The 22,207-nt window shown below is 55.7% G+C and overlaps 2 protein-coding genes across 3 annotated transcripts in view; one reads left to right on the plus strand and one right to left on the minus strand.

Moving 5' to 3' along the window:
- The window catches only part of EDC3 (enhancer of mRNA decapping 3), a 53,136-nt gene extending 47,894 nt beyond the window's left edge, over nt 1–5,242 (plus strand). The window contains exons 6-7 of the mRNA XM_052659567.1: nt 1,028–1,245; nt 3,812–5,242. Of these exons, the coding sequence (XP_052515527.1) occupies nt 1,028–1,245; nt 3,812–4,146 (553 nt within the window). The 3' untranslated portion in view covers nt 4,147–5,242. The remainder of the gene's footprint in view (nt 1–1,027; nt 1,246–3,811) is intronic.
- Nucleotides 5,243–6,628: 1,386 nt separating this feature from the next.
- Nucleotides 6,629–20,900, minus strand: CLK3 (CDC like kinase 3). 2 transcript variants are annotated; one of them, XM_052659645.1, is made up of 13 exons: nt 20,807–20,900; nt 16,797–16,948; nt 15,903–16,119; nt 13,992–14,088; nt 13,648–13,714; nt 11,265–11,381; nt 10,487–10,653; nt 9,178–9,272; nt 8,952–9,081; nt 8,621–8,703; nt 7,993–8,072; nt 7,750–7,840; nt 6,629–7,114 (listed from the first exon to the last, which is right to left on the minus strand). In XM_052659645.1, exons 2-13 carry the CDS (start codon nt 16,946–16,948, stop codon nt 6,938–6,940), a joined length of 1,473 nt encoding a protein of 490 aa, XP_052515605.1. In that variant the 5' UTR covers nt 20,807–20,900; the 3' UTR covers nt 6,629–6,937. The 2 variants fall into 2 exon arrangements, with proteins under 2 accessions (XP_052515605.1, XP_052515604.1); XM_052659644.1 differs by having other exon boundaries at nt 20,764–20,857.
- Between the last annotated feature and the right edge of the window lie 1,307 nt (nt 20,901–22,207).

Consider the following 22,207-nt stretch of genomic DNA (forward strand, 5'->3'; position numbering starts at 1 on the left):
GAATGGCATAAGAAAGTGACTTCATCAGAAGTGAGTGTCCAAGGCAGCTCCCAGCTGGGGAGCCATTAGCCTTCTACCTTCTCTGTGACCAGAACTATAATGATACCAGCATCAATTGAGCCCTTTCTGTGTCGGTTCCTATTCAGAGTGCTTTACATCCACTCATCCACCCAGCAGTCTATGAAATGTAGTAGCTCCAGCGTTGCCCTTATTAGCTTACTGGCAGCTCAGAGATGAGAACTTGGACTCGCAACTAATTGAGTATGATTTACAGCTACCCTCTTTGGTACTTGCTGTGAGTCTCTTAGTAATTGAGCCAGAGTAACCCTAGAAGGAGTGGGTCAGAGATTCGTAAGTGAGGGGCTCTCTGGGCAGGTGAAGTAGTTTGAGCAGAAGCAAGAAAGAGCCTTCAGGTGCCAGAGAGAGTGATGAGACCAGTCTTGCTGCAGCGGAGCAGGCACATTGGGGAAGAAGAGTCAAGGAGGCCGCAGAGGTGGGAAAACCTCTTTGCCGAGAAGTGTTTGATGTTATAGGTCCTACAGTGTATAGAACAGAAAGTGTTCTTGGTTAGCAAGCAGTGTTCTGGCAGTGGTGTTTCACCGAACAAGGTCAAGTGAACTACCTAGTGCGTGTTAAGCCGCCTCAGTCATGTCTGACTCTTTGCGACTCTGTGGACTGTAGCCCGCCAGGCTCCTCTGTCCATGGGATTCTCCAGGCAAGAATACTGGAATGGGTTGCCATACCCTCCTCCAGGGGATCTTCCCGACCCGGGGATCGAACCCAGGTCTCATGTCTCCTGAATTGGCAGGTGGGTTCTTTACCACTAGCGCCACCTAAGAGGACCCAAAGATGAAGTCTGGGACAGTGGGAAGGCCACCCTGTGAGCTTGGCCTGTAGTGGACTTTGTCCTCCCCTCTAGAACCTTGGCCCTGAGAGCAGCAGGTGTCAGGGGGTGTCCAGTATACCAGTATGGGGGCAAAGGTTTGGCAAGTCTCGGCTGATGATGCGTCTTTACCTTCTGTTCCAGGCTGAATCCCAAAAACGTTCACCAGAGGCCTACAGTGGCCCTGCTATGTGGGCCTCACGTGAAGGGGGCTCAGGGTATCAGTTGTGGAAGGCACCTAGCCAACCACGATGTCCAGGTCATCCTCTTTCTGCCCAACTTCGTGAAGATGCTGGAATCCATTACCAATGAGCTGTCTCTCTTCAGCAAGACCCAAGGCCAACAAGTGTCTAGCCTCAAAGGTGAGCCCTCGCACAGGGTTGGGGAGCCCTCAGTGCTTTCATGGTCTGGTGGCGCCGCCCAGTGGCGACAGGCGGAAAAGCACCACAGGTGTAAAGAGCACTTTGCTCATGAGTAGTAGTCTTAGAGTCTTAAGGAAATAAATACCTTTGGTGTCGACTTGCCTACTTCCCATCCCTTCACCTTCCTCCTCCTCCCACCACTCAGATGGAGAGGTGGGGATCCATTTATTCGTTTCACAGATAAGTACAGAATGGGCGCTGTTCCTGACACTGGGGATATGGCGGTAGATTTTTTTTTTTCTTAATCCATGCTTTTGTGGAGCTTACATTCTGGTTAGGACAGATGGCAAGTGACATTTCTCTCAGGTCAGATGGTAGTAAGTGTTATGGAGACAAATAAAACAGGGAAGGGAGCTCGAGAATGTTGGAGGGCTGGGTGGAGGGAAGCGGTAGACTTAATTTCGGGGCCCATCATACAGGGCCTGTGGGTCTTTATGCAAGGCTTCAACTGTTAGTCTGAGTGAGATGGAGAGTCACTTTAGGAATAAGTAGCAGAAAGATATAATCCAGCTTGGGTTCCAGACGATCATTATGTCTGTTGTTTGAGCGCAGACTGTAGATGTACACAGAATTATTAAGGCTGTTGTAATAATTAGAATAAGAGGTGATGGTGGCTGAGACAGCATGAAAGTGATGAAAGGTGGTTAGTTTCTGAAGCAGTATTGAAGATAAGAGTTTATAGATTGGATGTAAAGGATAAGAGAAAGAGAAGGGTAAAGAATGACTCCAAGGTTCTTAACCTGAGTAACTGGAAGGATGGAGGTGCCATCACTGAGATGGGAAGAGCTGGGAGAGGTTTGGGGAAGAAGAGCAGAAGCTCAGTTGGAGATGCCCTTTGGATAGGCAGGTGGAAATGTTGATTGATGGAGATGAGTCTGGAGTTAAGAGAAGGGATCCAGTCTGGAGTTACAAGTGTGGGGAGGTGGTGTTTAAAGCTGTAATGAGCCTGGATAAGGTATCGTCTAGGAAGAGAGACTAGATAGGTTGTTAGAGTGAGTTCTTTGGATAGAAGTTTAAGGGACCAGCTAAGAGACAGGGAAAGAGTGGGGAGAAGGAAAGCCTGGAGAGTCTGGTACCTGGAAGACAAGTAAAGAAAAGAGGGTGTGAGCAGCTGTGTCAGCAAGCGTTTCTAGGTTGAGTTCAGATGGAGATCGAGACTTCATCTGAAGTCTTCAGCCACCATCACTTCTCGATCCAATTATTACAACAGCCTTAATAATGCTGTGTACGTCTACAGTCTGTGCTCAAACAACAGACGTAATGATCGTCTGGAACCCGAGCTGGATTATATCTTTCTGCTATTTATTCCTAAAGTGACTCTCCATCTCACTCAGACTCAAAGACTTGACTGCTGGATCCAGCGGTGTGGACGCCCCTAGTGATCTTGACAGGAGCAGTTTTAAGTGGTACAGTGAAGCGTGGTCTGATTGGAGTGGGTTGAAATGAGAACAGGGAAGAAGTGGAGCAAGTAAATGTGGCCCAGAGAAAGGGCCTTGCCAGGGATCAGATGGCAAGATAGGGCCAGAACCTCAGTCTCTTAACTCGAAGGGAAGATGCCATTCCCACTCTCAAAAGCCTCAGAGCTCACAGGGACACCCCCATCCCCACCTGTGGTGGCCTGTTCTGAGACTCTAATTGAGGTATGTTAGTACTTAAGGCTGAGACCTGGGGAGGGGTTCTCATATGTGGATTCCCCCTCTTAAGAGCTGTAATATGATGCCCTTTTTCAGGCAGTTATTCTTCCTTAGCTGCCCACAAGGCTTCCTATCCCAGTTGCTCCAGGATGTTTACCCTTGAGTTTGGTCTGATTTCCGCTAGTCTCAGTTTAACCTCTTAGGCTGGTCAGGACTTACGTGCTTATTGAGCCATCTGTTCTTACACTGTGCCAGAGGCTTGGTGAGAGCAGAGAAGCCTTTTTAAACACCTGGGAGAAGTGAGAGATTCCTTCCCTGTTCTTAAGTTTGGGCTGCAAGAAGGACTCATTTCTATAATAGGGGACCAGCAAGGCCAGTGTGGGAGCAGGCCAGCCTGGTATAGAGTGAGCACACTCTTGCCTATTCACACTTCTTGGGCTAGACAGCAAATGGCAGTCAGCCCAATTCTCCTGGGCCCTGGTCACATCCTCCCCCTCAAGGCTGACTTGGTAATAGAGCCCACCTTCCCAGAGCTTATAATTTACCAGGAAGTTAGATGTGCAGAGGAGGCGGGCGCCTCATGTCCTGAGAAGCTCTGCTCACCCAGCACGACAGTGCTTCAGCCTGGGAGCTCCACGAGGACCGTGGTCCATTGGGCTGACATACCCTTGGTCTCCAGCACCCAGCCCAACCAGGTCTTGGAACTCCTGGAGCCTGAGTCCCAGCCCAACCTTGAAAAGCCTGGCCTCTGCAGAGGCATTGGAGTGGTGTCTGAATAAGACACTCTTGGTTGGGGTCACCGAGGTTCTTGTCCCAGCCTGGACTGCTCTCTACTTTATAGGGGTTACAGATGGCACTCTTTCCACCTGCAGATCTGCCCACTAGCCCTGTGGACCTGGTGATCAACTGTCTGGATTGCCCCGAGAATGCCTTCCTGCGGGATCAGCCCTGGTACAAGGCAGCTGTGGCCTGGGCCAACCAGAACCGGGCACCAGTACTCAGCATAGACCCTCCTGTGCATGAAGGTGAACAGGGCATCGATGCCAAGTGGTCACTGGCTCTGGGCCTGCCTCTGCCTCTGGGGGAGCATGCAGGCCGTGTCTACTTGTGCGACATCGGCATTCCCCAGCAGGTCTTCCAGGAGGTGGGCATCAACTACCACTCGCCCTTCGGCTGCAAGTTTGTCATCCCACTGCACTCTGCCTAGAAGGGCTCTGGCTGGGCTGGACCTCGTAGTCCCCTTCTGCTCCTGACACTGAACTTGACAGCGAACGCCTTAAGGATGTGAAGCTTCGTGGACCTTGTTGTTGAATTTCTTCTCTTTTCATTTTGTTTCTTTGAAAGAACAGATCATATTTAAAACTGACCTGTCATGTGCCCTGAGCCAGGGAAGGCTTCCCTGCTGGGGGCACGGGGCGAGTGGCAGGCTTAAGTGCACAGTGGCTCCAGGCATCTCTACACTCGGCCCCCTGCATGGTCAGGTGGGGCTTTGTTTACAGACATAGGCAGCTCACAGACCGTACATGTCAGGTTTACAGCCACTGGGCCTGGGCCGATGCCTCACGGGGTGGGGCAGTCCTGTTTGGGGGTCTGTGCTTGCTCTGGTTCAGAGCTTGTGGCTTTGTCTCCCCTGCTTCCTCCACCCAAGCGGCCCTTCCTCTGATCGTGTAGAACTGGCTGCGCTGCCGCTGTCCGCTAGAGGGCAGACTTGCATTTTCGGTTCAGTTTGAGGGCTTTGAGGCCTTCCCCGAGCCCCACCGTAAGATGATGGGGGCTTTGACCCTTTCTCCTGAGCTGATCAAGTTTTATGCTAGATTTTTTTTTTCCCAAGGGTCCTTCCTCCTTTCCACTCCATCACTCTGAGAGGCAGGGAAGGGGGGGGCCAGGGTGGCTTCTGAATGGTATTACTGTATTGGGATTTTTTTAAAAACTGTTTTTCTGTTGTCTTCAGCACAGGTAGTATAAGCTTATGTTAACTGTAGAACCACAGTGCCCATCTTGCCAGCAGTGCCCCCCAATCCCATACTCTCTAGCTGGGGACTGAGCCTTTGCCTAGTCTGGGGCCAGACCCCTCAGGGTGCAGCTTTAATGTTCAGTATTGGGGAGGCCCCTGGGGGAGCCTGGTGCTGAACCAGAAGAGGCTCCCTGGTGCTTCTGTCCTAAGCCACCACGCCCCCTCCTCTTTGCCTGCACCCAGACCCCTACTCTCCTGCCCCCTCTGCCCTTCCCCTGAAATGGTCCTTTGCAGCTGTGGGTGCATGTCCCTCCCACCCCCCCCACCCCCCCCCCCCAGCTTTTAGTGTCTGGGCCTTGAACCCTTTGATTGTCCTCTCTAGATGTGTAGGCTCAGGGCCAGCACCCTGTCTCACAGATGCCAAAATGAGGCTAGTTCTGGATGAGCTAGCTGGTGGGCCTCAGCCTTAGGAACACAGTGCTGCTCAGATCCTAAGGCACTGAGCCCCTAGATATTCACAGGCCCTGGAAGTTGGCAGAACGGGAGCCATGTCCTAAAGTTCCCGAGAGGGGCCCTTGCAGAGGCTTGTGCTTTAAAGCCTTTTTCAGGGCTTCAGGCTTCCTTCTGCTCTATGCCCACCCAGTATGGTTAAGGGGTTGAGTGGAAGGGCTTGCCAAGGATCATGGATGCAGGGTAGGCCCTGGTACCCTGGGTTTCAGGATACTTATCACTTCCCTTATAGGAGCATAGCTGGGGAAGATTAGGCAGGGCAGAGAGGGCTGGTCCCTCCTTTGCTCCCAGCCTCCCTCAGATGGTCTCCAGCAGTAGAGGGAGGCCAGTGACTGTGAATCCCGTGCTGTGTATCCTTCCTGAACCTCTGCTCACTCTCAGGGCCGAGAAGCTCCTGAATGAGGCCCTCTCTTTAGAGGTGGGGCCGTAGTTTGAGGAGCAATGCTGGGTTACAGGCATTTTAGTAAGCAACCACTCAACAGGCTCTGGCTGCCTGTTAATGCAGTGAGGTCTCCTCAATGGGTCCAGTGAAAAGCAAGCTAGAACCCTGGCCCGGAAAACTCTGCTTGCTCCAGTGAGTCATGGTGACCCTGTGGCTGATGGCCTTGTGTTGAGGGGCCACTGGGAGTTGGTGCCCAAGCCTCTGTTTTCTCCCCAGGCAGCACTGGAGCCTCTTCCTGCCCTCAGCCTGGGCCTTCCCCAGTGGTGGTAAAGGTGGCATGATTCCTCCATCTTCACCTCTTTTCAGAGGCATCCTACCCACAGTGCCCAGCTCCCACGGGGCCCGTCAGGTGGCCAAAACTCATGCAGCTCTTGGGGAACCAAAAACCAGCACTAAAATAAAGCTGACGACAGGAATCCTGTGTGCTGTGGTACATTGCTGTGTGGGCTGCAGTGCAGTGAGGCACTGGATCCCCAGCCCTGAGAACCTGCCTTGATCCTCACACTTGACCTCAACAAGCCAGTTATTGGGCATACACAGCCTGATGTCTCGGCCAGACAGGGCTGGAAGGAAAGGTAAAGCTGGTGGGCCAGTCCTGGCATGTTCTTTGGGGCTGAGAGGCACAGGGGCCAGCAGGGAAGCGGGCGCAGGACAGGCCCAGGTGCCTTTCCAGACTTGAGCAGGCCTACCGCTGCTCTCCTGGGCTCGGGGACACCCGAGCTGCTGGCTAGCCTTTCCGGGCCTGGCCCAGTTCACACGTAGCTCTCCACAAGCAGCACCGCTAAGAAAGACTTTATTAATAAGGTAGGGAGGGGAGAAGGCAAGGAGCCTGGAGATGGACAAACTGGTACCAGGGGTTACAAACAGTAAGAAACACTTTATTATAACTTTACAACATATAAATAGCTTGGGTCAAATCTGTGCTTTCTGGCAGCTGGGCATCAGGTCTCCTCCCCTGCAGGCTCCTGCCTTCCTTCACATTGCACTGTTCACTGCGTGGCTCTGGCCCTGGGGCCGGTGGTAGAGGTTGGAGGAAAGGGGCCGGGCAGTCCAGTCCCGCTCTCCATCTCCGGTGCAGTGGCTACACGCCTGTCATCTGCTTGGGTTGCGGCTGGTGTGGAAGGACCGCTCCTCAGGGGTCAGACCAGCAAAGAAGGGGTGCAGCAGGGCCTCCGCCAGTGTGATGCGCTGGGCAGGGTCAAATTCTAACATCCTCCTCATCAGGTCAAACAGCTGCACGTGCTCCAGAGTGTCTTGGAGCATGTAACTCTGCTCAGGGACACAAGGTGCCTCAGTGTGATGGCGGGCCGTGGGAAGCCACAGCCGGTCCCCTTGCCTCTGGGAAGCCTTGCTGCATGGCAGAGGAGGCAGCATGCCCCCCTGGAGGACGACTACTGCCCTCCTGGACAAGGAACAGCTCTTTGCTTTTCGCGCCTATAATCATGTCTGCTCTGAACTTTGTCAGGCTACTGGGTATCTTGCTGACTTGATGCCTCTGCCCCCATGTGCAAAGTTCTGACAGGTGGGTCCACAGCACCTCTGTGAAATTCACTTGTCCAAGCACCAAATGCAGTTGACAGAGGCTTCCTGGCCATGTCTAGGTCTTCCCTCACCCTCCCCTCAGTCCTGCCAGGTGAGAAAAAAGGGAATGGGAAGTAGCAGGGTCTCGGATATCTGGCTCTTCGGATGCCCCCTGATTACATCAGAGCCACCCTGTGGGGAAGGGGAAGAGCTAAGGGCCCCTCTAGTTCAGTTTGCAAGAGGCCTCACTGCCAGCACCTGGCAGCCTCGGGCACGGGCTCCCACAGAGCTGGAACGAGGAGGCCATTTTTAGCTGTCTGGCCTCTGCCCAGTGCCTGGGGTCTCCTTCGCATGAGTTGAGCTGAGGGAAGCCAGAAACTGACCTTCAGAGGTTTGCAGTTCTCCTTCACATACCGGCCATCAGAACTGTTCTCATCCCAAACCAGGCCCCCCTTGTAGAAATATTTCTGCTTCCTGAAAACAAAAGACAGGAAGGGTGGAGTCTTAAAGCCAGAAAGAGCAGCAGCGCAGAGAAGAGCAGCGAAGCAAGGCAGGGGACCCTGGCCTGACCCAGCAGGAAGGTCTGGGCAACAGCTCAGCCAGGTCACTCCGAGACACATCCTTACCTTGTCCGGTGGATCATGTGTGATGGGATGGGCCCTAGGATCTTCTCCATCATCACCAAATGCTCTCGGTTCTCGTGGGTCTGTGGAAGGGTGAGGGACACAGCAAGTGGGAATCATGACAGCCTCCACCCCCTCAAGGTCCCTCAGAGAATAAGGGATAAGAAAGACGATCAAGGTTTCTCCCTGCCCCAGGAGGTGCAAACCCACCAATGGGATAGCAGCCGCAGCCTTTCTGATGTGGTGGCAGCCTGGGACCAGGGAGGAAGCCAGCCTCTTCCCTCAGGGTGACTTCTCGACCCTTCCAGTGTGCTGCATGAGGACTCATTCTGGCTAGTTCCTCCCTCTCCCCAGAAAGTGCCCTGCCCCAGCCCATCTCCGTGCCCTCACTCACGCTGTGCCCCTTGCCTGGAACACTCCTCCCACCCCAGTTCTCCGTCCCTGATGACTGACTGCAGGAGTCCCTGAGTGTTCCAGCTACCCTGACTGACCTCTTCCTTCCCAAGCACCTACAACCCTCAGGAGTCTAATCTCACAACATGCTGATGGGTGGGCGGGGGTCCCTCGGGGGTCCCTCCCACACCAGGCCTCTGCAGCTTAGGGGTGGGGGGTGATGAGGGAGAGGCCTTACCTGGAAGAGTGTGAAGCCCCGGTAGTACTCAAAGAGAATGCAGCCGATGCTCCAGACATCGCAGGGCTGTGCCCAGCCCAGCTCTGTAAGCCAAGATGGGGTGGGCTATGAGACTCAGCTCTGTGCTCCCAGACTAGAGGTCACAGGGCAGCTACCACGCTGTCTGGCAAGACTCCTGGCCCAAACCCAGTAGCAGTCCCTTTCTTAAGACCAAGTCAACAACCACAGAGACTCAAGACACTGGCTCCAGGTGTGGACAAGCACCACACTCCGTTTTCATAGCCTGCCAACCAGTGCCTGCTTTATTGGGCTCGGAGCTGCAGTCACTCACCAAGGATCACCTCAGGTGGACGATAGTGACGGGTGGCCACAATGGTCGTGTGATGCTCATGGTCAAAGGTAGCACTGCCGAAGTCAGCCACTCGGATGCTGGTGTTCTTCACTGACTTCTCCTCACAGCTCTGAAGGGCAGGGAAGGGGAGCCAGGTCAGAAGCCTGTACTGGTAGGTAACCGACTCCTCGAACAGGGCCTCAATCTTTACCCCACCAATAAATACCTTGTGCTCATTGTAGAGGGTTTCAAACTCAGAATTCACGAATAGGATGTTCTCTGGCTTCAAGTCTGTGTGGGTCAGTTGGTTCTCATGTAGAACTGGGGGAGCAGGAGAGGAGGGAAGCAGACACTGAAAACCTGGGCTTCCTCTCTGGCCCGCCTGCCAGCGCTAGGCCAGCTCCCTCCTCCAGAGCCAGCCTGCTGGAGCCCTCAGCCCCTAACCCCAGCAGTGGCACACTGCCTCTGCCAGGGCTTCCCTCTCAGGGGTTCTCTGTACTTATGAACTCAGAGGGTTCTAATTCTTGAGGGGGCAGGGGAGATGCCTTCCATTTAGAAAACCTCCTTCCATCTGTCTGCAGGGTACCAGGTCTCTCACCAAAGCTGCAGGATCAGTCTTGGGGTGGTTCCCTCTCCCAAGCACCTGCTACACAATTTGCAAGGCCCAAGGCAAAATGAAAATGTAGGTCTCCTTATTCAAAAGTTACTTAGAATCTAAAGACAGTAGTAGGAGAGCATTAAACCAAGCACAGGGCTCCCTGTGAAACAATGAAGCCAGTCCTGCCTTTCTCCCCTCATCCCCGAGCAGGGGGACGTCTGCCTTTTCCCTCCAACCCTGTCCCACCGATGGTTGTACCCTGCCACTCATCACTTTTCCCATCTGGCACTCAAGACCCTCCCGACGGTGTAGCCCGTCTCTCTTTACATGGGCCCTCTCTTCACCACAGTGAGCTGCAGCACGTGCCAGGCTCTGCGCCAGCTCTGGGTGGCTCACCTGGCTTGGAACGCTCTCCCCAGTCCCGCCATCTATGCAGACCCTGCTAGTCTAGCTCTAGGTCTAGCCACCTCCTCTCCAGTGAGCCTTTCCAACCTGTTTCAACCTCTACAAATCCTGCAGCACTGAGCACAGGTACCACCTTAGAGACTGGCGGACAGATGGGAAATGATGGTGAGACATGGTGTCTGTGTGACAGGATCTGTGGGTGGGATCTACCAGGTCAGTCCGCGACCTCTTCATCTGATGCAGGAAGGTAGGCATGGGGATGGTACGGGGCTAATCCTAGAGCAGCTCTCTCCCTTCTCTTCCAGAGAGCCTGGGGTCAGAGGCCAGCTCCGCAGGCCCCTGGAGGGGACTGCAGCCTCTCCGTCGTCACAGGATTCCTACTTGAAGGCCTTTCAACCAAAGGGGCCCTAGTGTCTCAGGCCCAGCAGAACAGTCAGCAATGTGTTGGAGCACCTGATGGGAGGGCAGGGCCACCAGGTGCCTCTGCTGCAGACAGGAGGCTCCCCCTGCTCCACTTGAGGTGGGAACTTACATCTAAGGGCGTGGCAGAGCTGGTAGGCCATGTGCCGGACATGTGGTAGAGGGTAAGGCTGGAAGTTATTCTCCTTTAGGAACTCAAAGGTGTTCTTGCCCAGGAGCTCAAAGGCGATGCACATGTGACCGTGGAAGTTGAACCAGTCAGACATCAAGACGCACAGGCTGGAGAAGGACGGATGGGGCTCAGGGTCTGTGCTGGGGGCTGGCTGCCCACCTGCTTCCTCAGGTGAAGACAGTCCCCACTCCCTCCCAGGCTGCTGGGTCACACACAGGATGCAGATTCACAAAGAGAAAGAAAACTATGGGCACAGTCCCTGCTCTCAGAGAGAGACGACGTAACCAGGCCACTCCACAGGACGAGTGCCCTCTGCCGAGCTTCCTGAGTCTGCAGGGCTCAGCACAGTGCTTAGCGGAGGGGAATGCTCCGTGTCTGTGTGCTCCTTCGGATATCTCTGACTACATGAGCACCCTGAACAGTTTTGGGTTTATATCTTGTCTAATGCCCACCACAACCCAGTGAAGCCTCTAATTCACAAATGCAGGGCAAGGAGGCCACCTCAGAACAGAGAGCTGGTTGCAGTGGAGCTTAGACTGAAACCCAGATGTTCCTTCCAGCAAGACACTCGCCGGACTCCCCCGGCTCTGGCTGCTGGGAGAAGGCATGGTGCCAACCCGGCAAAAGGACACTGCTCAGTCCCAGTGGGTCTGGGCCACGGGACTGGACACACACTGACCCCTAGGAAGCTTCCCACCCATTCCCGGCCGACACTCACAACTTGTTCTCTTTGTCCTTCTCCTTGATCTTCTTGAGAACGTTGATTTCTAGCCGGGCGGCCTCCCGGTACTTGCCTACGTTGCGGATGATCTTCAGGGCAACCTGAGACTTCCCTCTGGACCGGGGAAGGAAGCAGCAGTCCTCATGAAAAGCTATGCAGCTCTTCCCCCACCCTCCACCCCAACCCAGCGACTCCTGGCAAATGCTACTTAGGACTCCAGGAACAGGGCTGCCCTGAAGACAGCAGACTCTTGATGCCCAGCCTGCCTCACACAACTCCAGACCTCTACCTGCGCAATACGAAGCTGCTGTTGACAACCGTGCCAGTCTTAGGTTTTTATGATCTCAGATGCTGCCAGCTCCTGGGGGGAGTGGGCAGAGGAACAGAGCCCTATCCTGCTGACCAGCACCAGCCCTAGAGCTTGCTCAGTTACCTGACCTGGAGTCCAGTCAGTCCTGACCCTGGCTAGGCCACCCACTCAGAACCCTCTGCTGCACCTGCTGACTTTCCTGAACACATCACCAGCTCTACACAAACTGCTCCTCCTGGGCTTCCAGGAGGGTGTGAGAGCCTGGCAGGAGGGAAAGGTGCCAGCAGAGGCTCTTCCCCTCAGGAACCCCAGGACCGATCCCTCAGCGAACCTCTTAGCCCCACCTGCCTCAATACCAGCCATGGCATTTGTCAGAGACCCCCGAGTGCCATGAACCCTTATTCAGTGTCCAATGAGGATTTTAATAACTCCTGCTCCACACCTCCCACCTTACCCCCAGAACTACCCCTGTATGCCACGAGCAGGTAGGTGCCCAGCAGAGAATAACTGGGGCGGTTAGGCTACCGGGCGCAACACTCTCAGGAAGGGAGAGCCAGTGCTCAGATGCCCAGTGGGAAACTAGAGTGATAAGCCCTGGCCCACAAGGGTGTGGCCTAAGGCCTCTGGAAAGCTGGCCTTGGTGCCAGAAAGGTTCACAGGTCGAAGGGCAGAGGCATCTTCTAGAACACCATGCATTTTTCTCATCCCATTTTTCCAGATTTTCAGGGTAGGAAAGGACCTCAGAGGAAAAGCCGTAACTCCAGACTCCTGGAACAGCATCCCTTAATAGCATTCCGACCCCCGAGACAAGCTCATCACTTCCACACAGCTACTGCCAGAGTTGGGCGGCCCTTCCTTGTGTGGAACTGAACTCTGCCTTCTCACAACAAGCCCACTGGCCAACTCCCTCGGGACTCCCTAAAGGTTCCCTGAACTCCGGGCCTGCCCTTCAGTGGCTTCAAAGGCCCGCTTCCCATCTAGCTGCGCAGAGTGGCAGCACAGAGAGCCCCAGGCGGCACAGCCCTCAGATCTGCCACCTCTACCGCTGTATACTTCACACGCCCCCACGCCCACTGGCCCCAGCCCTAACCTCTTGGGCCACAAGGGGTCTGAGGGGTGTTTAAATGGGAACTGGGTGCCCAGGGAGGCTTCGGTGGTAATAATCACCACCTTAAATTGGGGTCACATGGCGGGCTGAATTGCTAGGTTTAACTGTCCTTTCCAGGCACCCCTCAACATGGAAGCGCCAAGTTCAGCAGTACCCAGCTCCTCCATTCGAGAGCTGGGGGATACAGGCGGACCCTGAGCATATTTCTTCATCCCTAAAATCATACAGGAGTCACGTACAGGCAACACGTGGCTCAAATGAGACAGCAAGGACACAAGCACTTTCTGGCCAAAGTGCCACACCAAAGAGAGGCCATTTAAGGCTCAAAGGCAGTAGGTTCGCAGGCGGCAGCCTCCCAGCCTAAGGTAGAGGAGGCAAGGGTTCTGGTCTCAAGGAATGGCAAGGGACAAAAAAAATTTTTCACTCTTCAGTCTATAAGGGGGCAAGGGACCCCCAGCAGGATCCCAACACACACAGGTGTACCCCTGCTCTACCCGAGCACACTCTAGCCACGCTGCAGAAGGCAGCAGCCCACTTGGTGAGAAAGCCCAGGGTCTTGCTCCTCTCAACGGGGGCCTGCATGGCCTCTCAGGCAGACCTCCAGACGGTGGAGGCTCATGCTTGAGTTGCGCTCAGCAGTATGCCCAAACCCCTGCCAGGCCGCTAAAAAGAGCTCACAGGAAGCAGATCCAGACCATGGAGGGGCCGGGGTCTTGCCCTGTTCTGATCTCCACCACAGCCCTGAGGAAGTGGGGAAACTGGAACAGCACCATTCAGTGACCAACAGTTCTAAAGCAGAGATGCCACATGCCCAGGAATCCCAGGAATTTCTCCCTATTTTAGGGGATCAGCAAAAACCCAACATGCACAGGAGTTTGGTGCTACTCTTCAGAGAGAAAAAGGTAAGCTCTGCCACCACCTTCAAGAACCTCGGGCCAGCTCTTCCCAGGAAGAGAGCTCACCTGGCATGGTCCAAGCACTCCACCACCTTGCCAAAGGTGCCTTCACCCAGGTTCCCCACGATCTCATCTAGAAGAGAAAAGAAACAGGGCATGAGAGCCTGGAGGACGGAGGGCTGGCAGCTCCTGCAAGTTCACAGCATTCAAATTCTCAAAAACATAAAAAGGTTTCTTTCTCACTGCTACACTCTTAAAAACACAAGTTGCTAGAGTCTGTGTCATTCAGGCAATTACTGGTGGCCCCTCTAAGGCACCACGCGCAATAGCGGCCCCTCGGGCAGGAGAGGTCTCGTCTAACAAGGGGGATAGAAAGTAGAGAGGTAAAGTTTTACGAAAGGTGGCTGTACATCGCTCTTGGAGCCAATCGCCGATCCGGCACACCAGGTGGCCCTCCTTGTCATCTTCCACACTCCGGCTGCTGCGCTTACTGCTCTGTTGGCTTCTCTGCATGCACCGCCCCCCGAAACGCCATCCGACCAATCGCATGGTAGGCGGTTCCGATTGACAGATTGAGGTGTCAGTCAAAGGCAGAGGTGGAGACGGTGAGGAGCCGGTGGGTTGGTTGATTGGATTTTCCAGATCCCAGCATTTCATAAGGCACACAGCATATATAACGATAGGGATATTGCAAGGGACACGTCAAGACACAAACTGACTTCAAAAACAGAAAAGTAAAAACAGCTACAGGTATGTAAAGAAAACTCGGACATTATCTAAAAGAAAGGCGCCGCAAATGCTCAGAAAGACGCCCAGCCTCTGCTGCTAAGGGGCCGGGCCATGTGGAGAGTCGCAGGCCTGACTCCCTCCTCCACTGAGTCTCCCCCTCCCGGCCCTCCCGTGTCGGCTTCGGCCAGGGTGAAGACGCAGTGAGAAGGGTGCAAGAAGACGGCGGGCCGAGCCTTGGTCAGATCATCCAGAACGGTCAGAGGCCACTCTGGTTCAGCTGCAGAATGCCCAGTCTGTCTGCCCACGCGGTCCTGCACACGCCCGACAGCTGCCACCTGCCCCTAGACAGCATCTGTGGCCAGACTCAGCATCACCAGCAGAACCAGCCTTCCGTCGGCAGCCCTTGCACCACCAGCCTCGAGCAGAGAAGGAGCGCTGGATCCTCTGGGCCGGCCGACTCTCCAAGGCCTACCACCACAACGGCCCACACAGGCCCCAAGCCAGCTCCTGCCCTGGCCTTGGCACCGAGGCGACTCACAGGCCAGACCCAACTTGAGCCTCATGACAACAAAGGGCACCAAAAAGAGAAGAAGCAGAGCCACACACCTGTGGCAGTGTGCAGAGAGGGCACCAGGCCAGGCCGCGTGCCCAGTCAACCCTCAACCCACGGCCACTCAGAGAAGTCACGGGAAAGCTCCGCAGAGAGACACCTGGCCCCCCTCCACTGCCGCACCACCACTCCTCGGGGCCTCGCAGCCGGGAGCCAGGAAGCCAAGGCGGAGGGCTGGGAAGGGAAGACAAGACGGCATATACCCTCCAAGACACAAACTGGCCTTCCTTCCCAGAGAGCTGAGCACAGAGCAGGTTCCTGGTCTCAGCAGAGATCTGTACAACACTCCGCAAGAAGAATGCTTCCAGGCCCTGCTCTGGGCGTGTGACCTGCAACTGGACACGGCCTGGAGCTGGGGCCTTTCTGCCCCGCCCCACAGGCAGCTCATCCCCCTCGCCTTGACTGCCCCTCATATGAAGAGGCTAGACTGAAGAGGGCAAGCCTGAAGGTCAGAGGGCAGGTCCCAGTCCAAGCTCACTGACGGACGGACCCAGCCCTCCACCCATGGGCACTCCAGCCTCCAGGCCTCTGGTGAGGGGTGTGGAGAGGAGACTGCAGAGGTGGATGCAGTCCACGCCAGTCAGAGCACTCAGCTGTGTGGCGGGGCAATCTCTGGGTGGGAAGGACCAGGTCAAACAGCTCCAGACCACACACCAGCAACCCTATTAAGGATCCTGAAGAAGTGACCCTGGCCACTCACACACGTGACCTGTGCCTGGAGCAGTGTGGAGACAGGGAGGCCAGAGGCCAGCCAGCGCCGGAACCAGAACCCCTAAGTTGCCATTGCCAGTGGGCCAGAAGACAGAGGAGCTGGGCCCCTGCTCAGCCCTGCAACTGGACCAGACAACACATACACACACACACACACACCAAACGCGCGTGCGTACGGCTGGCAGTACTCACCCAGACCAGCCACCTGAGAGAAGGCTAGAAAGAGACGAGGCCTTCAAGCCCCAGCCAGCACACTCTGGCCACCACTCACCGAGGAGGCGCTGCTACAAGACCTGGTGCGGCGTTTGTGGCAGTGGTGGGCATGCTTGCGGGTCCGGTACGGCTCCCTCTCCCGTGATCGCCGGCGATGATGGCAACGTGAAGATCCATAGTAGTCCTCTCCAAAGGATGGGCTCCGGTCTTCACACCGGTATGTGTCGCTGTCACGGTGCTCCCGGTATCTCCTCTGGTAGGGCAAGCGGTCATGGCTGCCAAGAGTCACTGGTCAGAATTTCCTCCCCCCAAGCAGGCTCCTGCTGCCAGGCAAAACTTGTGGTAGGCTGCTTGCAAAGGGCTCACAAGGGTCGTCTGTTGGAGCAGAGGCATCTGGACTATGGGAGGTGGGGAGGGGGAGCATGTGTATGTGAACTCCAGTCTCCAGACCTGGGGCTCCTGAAGGCATCCTTCCAGGGCAGCAAGAGGCAGAGCACGGGGGGCGGGGGGCGGGCCGGGTAGCGTGGCAGAGGGCCTCTGAGGGCTCCCCTATCACAGAGCTCTCGGTGGCCTGCTAAGACTGTAAGTTTGGCCTAGGGGCGGAGATAAGACCAGAGACCAACCTCTGGAAAGGGCTGAGATTATGTTCCTAACCCACACTGAGGAAGGCTCAGAGGTTAGGAGGGGAGATGCTGGCCTACAAAACGGGGGAACATGTTAGGAGAAGGAAGACTCAAAGACAGACAAAGAAGGGGTGGCAGGATGGCGGTGAACGAACGCCAGGGGATGCAGCTGAGATCAGAGGAGGAGACGGGAGAGGGCAGGGTGGTGACCCAGGTGCGGCCAGGCAGAGGCACAGCTGCCTGAAGAGGCCCAGGGGTCACAAGCCTCCAGACCATCTCCCCAGCCCAAGGGGGAAAGGGTCCTCCCTTCCCACCTAACTCCCTCTCACCTTCTAGACCGAGATCTCCGCGGTGGTGGCTCCCTTCGAGACGGGTATCGCAATCTCCCTTCGTGTTCCCGACTGTAAGACCGCCTCCTCTTCCATCGGTAGCTCAGGTATGGGTCTGGCTCAGGGGAGCGGTATCGCTTACAGTGATGCATCTGGGCCACGGAAACAGAAAGCCCTGCTGAACATGCAGCCAGCCACTGGGCTGCCTAGGCACTCCTGAAGAGGCCCATTGTTCTGTTTGGGGGCAGCCCCTCCCAGGGGTTTATGAAGTGATGAAGAACTCTGAGGTCACACTGGTCAAACAGCAGACAATGGGTAACACCCTTCTCTACTGGTGAACAAACAAACAGCTGCTTCCCCAGCACAGCTTTGGCCTAGTGGCCTGAGCACGCAGGGAACCAGGTAGCCAAGACTGGTGCTGAGACCGAAAGCAGGAAGGGGCTGGTGAGCACCACCACAGAAGACCCCCAGGAAGAAAGGGAGCCTCTCATGCTCAGCTCCCTCCTGCTCGTCTGTAGGGTCCTAAGAAGGGCCTGTTCTGTTGAGCCAGAGGTCAGAGTCAAAAGGCTGCTGGCAGGGAGCCAACACACAGGAGCAAGGGGTGAAGCCAAGTTGCCTGGCTGAGGCCCTGAACTGTACCCCACTCAAGGGAGTAAGGACTACAAATCAGTGTGAGGAGCCACAGGCAGAAATGAGCAGACTAGTCCTCGGACAAAGAGGGGCCCCAAAACATTCCCGAGCCCACCTGAGGGTCTGGTCAAGCAGACATGGGGGTCTATCCAGCCCTTGTTGGTCTAAATTCAGTCTCAGAATCAGCAAAGATGCCAGGTGTCTTCAGAGCAACCAAGTTAGTTGCCTGAGGCCTATTTCGCACCCTTAGACCACCTGCCACTGGTGCTATGCCCAGGCAGTGCCTCACCCCCAACAGGACCATTATTGTTCCCTCCTCTAAATCCCCTGCTCCAGTACCCTCTTCTGTGCCCATCTCAGGAGGAGCCAGAAGGCTGTCTGTCTGATAGGCTCTATGTTCACAGAGGCAGGCCAAAAGGGCCCCACCCCATTACTCCTAGTTCAGTGGGAATTTACATTCACCACAGGAAATTGCCAGGTTGGTTCAGCCATGTGCTGTGAGGCCAGCTCCCCGTTCCACCCGTACCCCAAAACATGACACTGCCTCCTTGGGAGGGCTCGGTCAGAGACTGTAGCCAGCCTCCCTCCCAATCCTTCACTTGGCCATAGTCAACCAATGGTGGTCAGTCCTGGGCTTGCCCGATGAAGCACATTTTTGGAAAATCCATTGAGGCTGCCCCATCTCATGAGAAGGGTCTGTCTGGAGGAGAAAAGGATGGAACAGCTCTCCCTGAATGAGCAGGTCACCAAAGCATATCTGACAAAACACCTGGGAGCTTTCCTGGGATCCCAAGAAAGTCACTGCCCTCAATCTCCTGGCTAGCAGCTGTCTTCTGCCCTCCACCTGAAAGTCTAGGCCCCAGCAACCCTTGAATACTGGAGTGGTTGCCATGCCCTTCTCCAGGTGATCTTCTCGACCCAGGGATGGAACCTGCATCTCTTACATCTCCTGCATTGGCAGGCGGGTTCTTTACCACTAGTGCCACCTAAGGACATTTTAAAAGTCCCTTCCAAAGAACCATAGGGGAGAGAGCTCTGGGTAGAAAACCCTGAACAAAATCCCAGTGCTGCTGCTTACTGGTCTCTTAACCTTTTACAAATCACTCAAAACCCTAAATATTTTGTAACAGCTCAAGAGCTCAGACTGCAGCTCTGTTTTGGTTATCAGCAGATTAATGTTTCACTGTTTCCCTGCCATTATGGCTGGGTCAGGTCCCCAAGCAATGGAATGAAGGCAGTATCTCACATCTCACTAAGTGACACGGAAGATGCTCCAGTGATCAGAACAAAGGCACTGCCCATCCTCACTGGGCAAAGCACCAGACCTGGAAGACCTGGTCTAGTTCACAACAGGCCAAAGACTCCCTCCTGGGACCTACAAGATTCATGTACAGACACGGTCACGTTAATGGAAACAGCACAGCTTCAAAGTCAGAGAGAAGTCAATCTGAATCCTGGCACTGCCATTTCCAGCTTGTGCCTTTAAGCAAGTTATTAAACCACTGCAACCTTCAGCTTCCTCTTGCAACACGGGGATAGCTCTGTGAGGATTAAATTATGCCACCCTGTAAGTAACATGCCTAGTACATGCCTTAAGGTCAAATGCCTAGCACAGGTCTGGGCCCACAAGACGTACTGAAGGCAGCTTTTCACTAACAACATTAAAAAGGTTCCAGGTAACTCTGTGTTAAATGCCTTAAGAGCATTGCATGTGCGCATGCTAAGTCAATTCAGTCATGTCTGACTCTGTGACCCTATGGGCTGTAGCCTGCCAGGCTGCTCTGTCCATGGGATTCTCCAGGCAAGAATACTGGAATGGTTGCCATGCCCTTCTCCAGGTGATCTTCTCCACCCAGGGATGGAACCTGCATCTCTTACATCTCCTGCACTGGCAGGCGGGTTCTTTACCACTAGCGCCACCTAAGGACATTTTAAAAGTCCCTTCCAAGGAACCATAGGGGAGAGAGCTCTGGGTAGAAAACCCTGAACAAAATCCCAGTGCTGCTGCTTACTGGTCTCTTAACCTTTTACAAGTCACTCTGGGCCTTGGTTACCGTATCTGGAAAAAGGAGATAACACGACCTCCCAGCCAACTTGGCAAAGGAGAGGACAAGTATAAGAGCTATATAAAACACCACACACAAGGCAATCATAGAGAATATAACTTCCTTTAACACATTCTAGGCAGCTGAAATATTGGAAGTATCAGATGCTCATTATTTCCAGCTAGGGCTCTAGGGCCCATTTCTCGTCAATTATCTCTAATTCTTAGACCTCTGCAAACAGGTTGTTAAAAGAAGGTAAGGGCCACAATTATGCTCTGGAAGGCGCTGCTCTGCACAATGAAGAAAAAGGTAATGCGAAGAAAACCAGGCAGAGGATGCCAGCTTTTTTCTGAGCACAGGCTTACATCTCATTTGCTGCTCCTGGCCAGAGAACTGGGCTGACAAGAAGAGCAGCCAGCCAGGTCAGCGGCTGCCCTCCCGGATCCCTGCCACCCCAGCGCCCCACGGTTATTTTTGGCTGACGCTGCCCCACCACTGCAACCTCAAACCTGCCACCTTGCAAGCCGCCACCACCGGGTGAAACGCTCCTCCTTTTCAAGGGCATGGAGGAGGGAAGCTGGAAGGCTGCCAACTCCGCTTCGACGGAGCCCTGGCTCAGGCGATTCCCACCCCAGCCCTACGCCAGGACACCCGCACCCGGAACTAAAGCACAGAGACTCCCGGAGCGAGGAGCAGCCCGGGCATTTGTACTGTCAGCTGGGCCTGGCCCCTCCTCAGGGCTGGAGCGGATCCATCATCACAACAAAACAAGCAGGGGGCCTGCGGCCCTCGCTCGCGTCCCTTCCTGTCGCTCGGGTCCCAGAGATCTCAGAGCCCCGTCCCCCGTAACCGCCGCCAGTGGATGCGAGGGGAGACCTGGGGTGGGCGGGTGGGGGTGGGGGGAGGCAGGCCAGCTTGGGCTGGAATCAAACTCCAAGCCGCGCGGGGAAGGTGTCTGCGAACTAAGCCTCGAGCCAGGGGGAGGGGAGGGTCTGAAAGCCCCTCCAGGGTATTCCAGGTAGGGCCCCGACCCCATTCCGCGGGCAGGCTACAGGGCCAAAACTGAATGGATCTCTGCAGGGGCCTCAGGCCTCTCACGCTCGGATGCCGACTCGCGGGAGCGAGCGGTCGGGGTCTGTGGTAATCGCCCTCTGGGGAAGAAGCGGCGGGTCAGGGGTGAGAGGTCGGGGCCGCGGCCTGAGGAGGGCCGAGAAGAAAACGAAAGGGAGTAGCCCGAGACCGAACCAAGAGCCCCGGGACCCACACCTAGCGCGCCCTCCCCGCCGACTCACCGCCCTCCACTGCTCCCGTCGCGGGCCCGGGCCCCACACTCACGGTCTCCCAGGCTCAGGCTGCTGCTAGGCCCCACTCCCAGCTCCGAGCGCCTCTTCCGCTTCCGGCTCCGGCCTCCGCCCGTGGCAGCCCCGCCCCTCGCGTGACGCAGCCGTCCTCAGCCCGGGCTAGACCTGGCTCAGCCCCGAGGCCGCTCTAACCCCCGACTCGAAGGCTCTGGAGGACCTGTCTTCTCTGTACGGCTCCGTGGAGCAGCGGCAGAACCTGGTTCCTCTAGGGTCGAGGGGAAGTCCTTGACCGCGGTCCGCCCTCCCACCGTGTCGCGTCGCACGTAGGCCCTAAAGACGCGACGGGGGCCCAGCCCGTGGCGGACGGCTCCGAGAGCCCAAAGCTGGAGCCCCAACCCCGCCTGTGCCTGTCTGTCCCTTCCTGCGCGCCGGGAGGAGGGCATTGTTTCGCTGTCGCCTCCGTGAAAACCAGGCGGGGCTTGAGCGCAACGCCTGGCTCCGGGGCCCAGGAGGGGGCTAAAGATCACGGAGACTCGAGCAGACGGTCCCAACTACCGGTTATGTGGAAGAAGCAAATGAGACCTTATTCTTTGTGCAGGTTTTTTATTTTTTTTCAAGCCGTGGCGGCACACCCAAGCCCCAGTGTAGGTGCACAGCAGTTTGAGCCGATATCGGACAGTCTTGTACGCGGGGTCTGTGATGATAGGACGGGGTCTGGAAGAAAGGGGATGGTGGTGTGTGTGTCCTTTTCCTAGAGCATCCTTGGAGGATGGCAGTAAGTGGACCAGCATTGTTTCTCAGTTCATAAGCCCCTACCAAAGAAATGCCCTGCGCTCCGCCGCGGCCAGACTGGGCTGCAATTTCGCCCCGAGTCTCTCGCTGAACCTCTCTACCGCGGCTCACCAAAACCCCGCCCACCTAGAGTTCCGCTCTCGGCCAGGGCCGGTTAACCAGGCCCTGTTTTCCAGATGACAAAAGTGAGGTCGGGTCTTTTAGGTTTGCGAGCGTGCGCTCCCCGCCCCCGGGCTCTCGCTGGCGTCGCTAAGCGAAGCGGCCTCTAATTGTCCCCGCGCCACGCCAGGGACACAGCATCTCTGCAGACCCCGCCCCTCCCCGGCGGACCACACCGCGGAAGCCGGGTACCAGCCAGCCTTCTCCGTGGCCCAGTCCTGGTCCCGCCCCAATGAGAGCTGGGCACGCCCGTGACGCGAGTCTTAGCCTCCCTGCCAACCAAGCTCTGCAGGAGCGGAGCCGCCCCCTCGGAGTAAGGAGCTCTCCAGTGTCTAACCTTTGGCTCTTCTTTAAACTGGCGTCTGACGGCGTGGCTCGAGCGAGTTAAGCTTAGTACCCCCAAAATCTCCACTAGTTCCACCATCCCTACTGGAAGTAAACAACCGAAGTTAAATAAAAACGGGGTGCTTGCTATACTACTGCA

This window comes from Budorcas taxicolor, chromosome 21, assembly GCF_023091745.1.
Source record: "Budorcas taxicolor isolate Tak-1 chromosome 21, Takin1.1, whole genome shotgun sequence".
Taxonomy (NCBI): Eukaryota; Metazoa; Chordata; class Mammalia; order Artiodactyla; family Bovidae; genus Budorcas; species Budorcas taxicolor.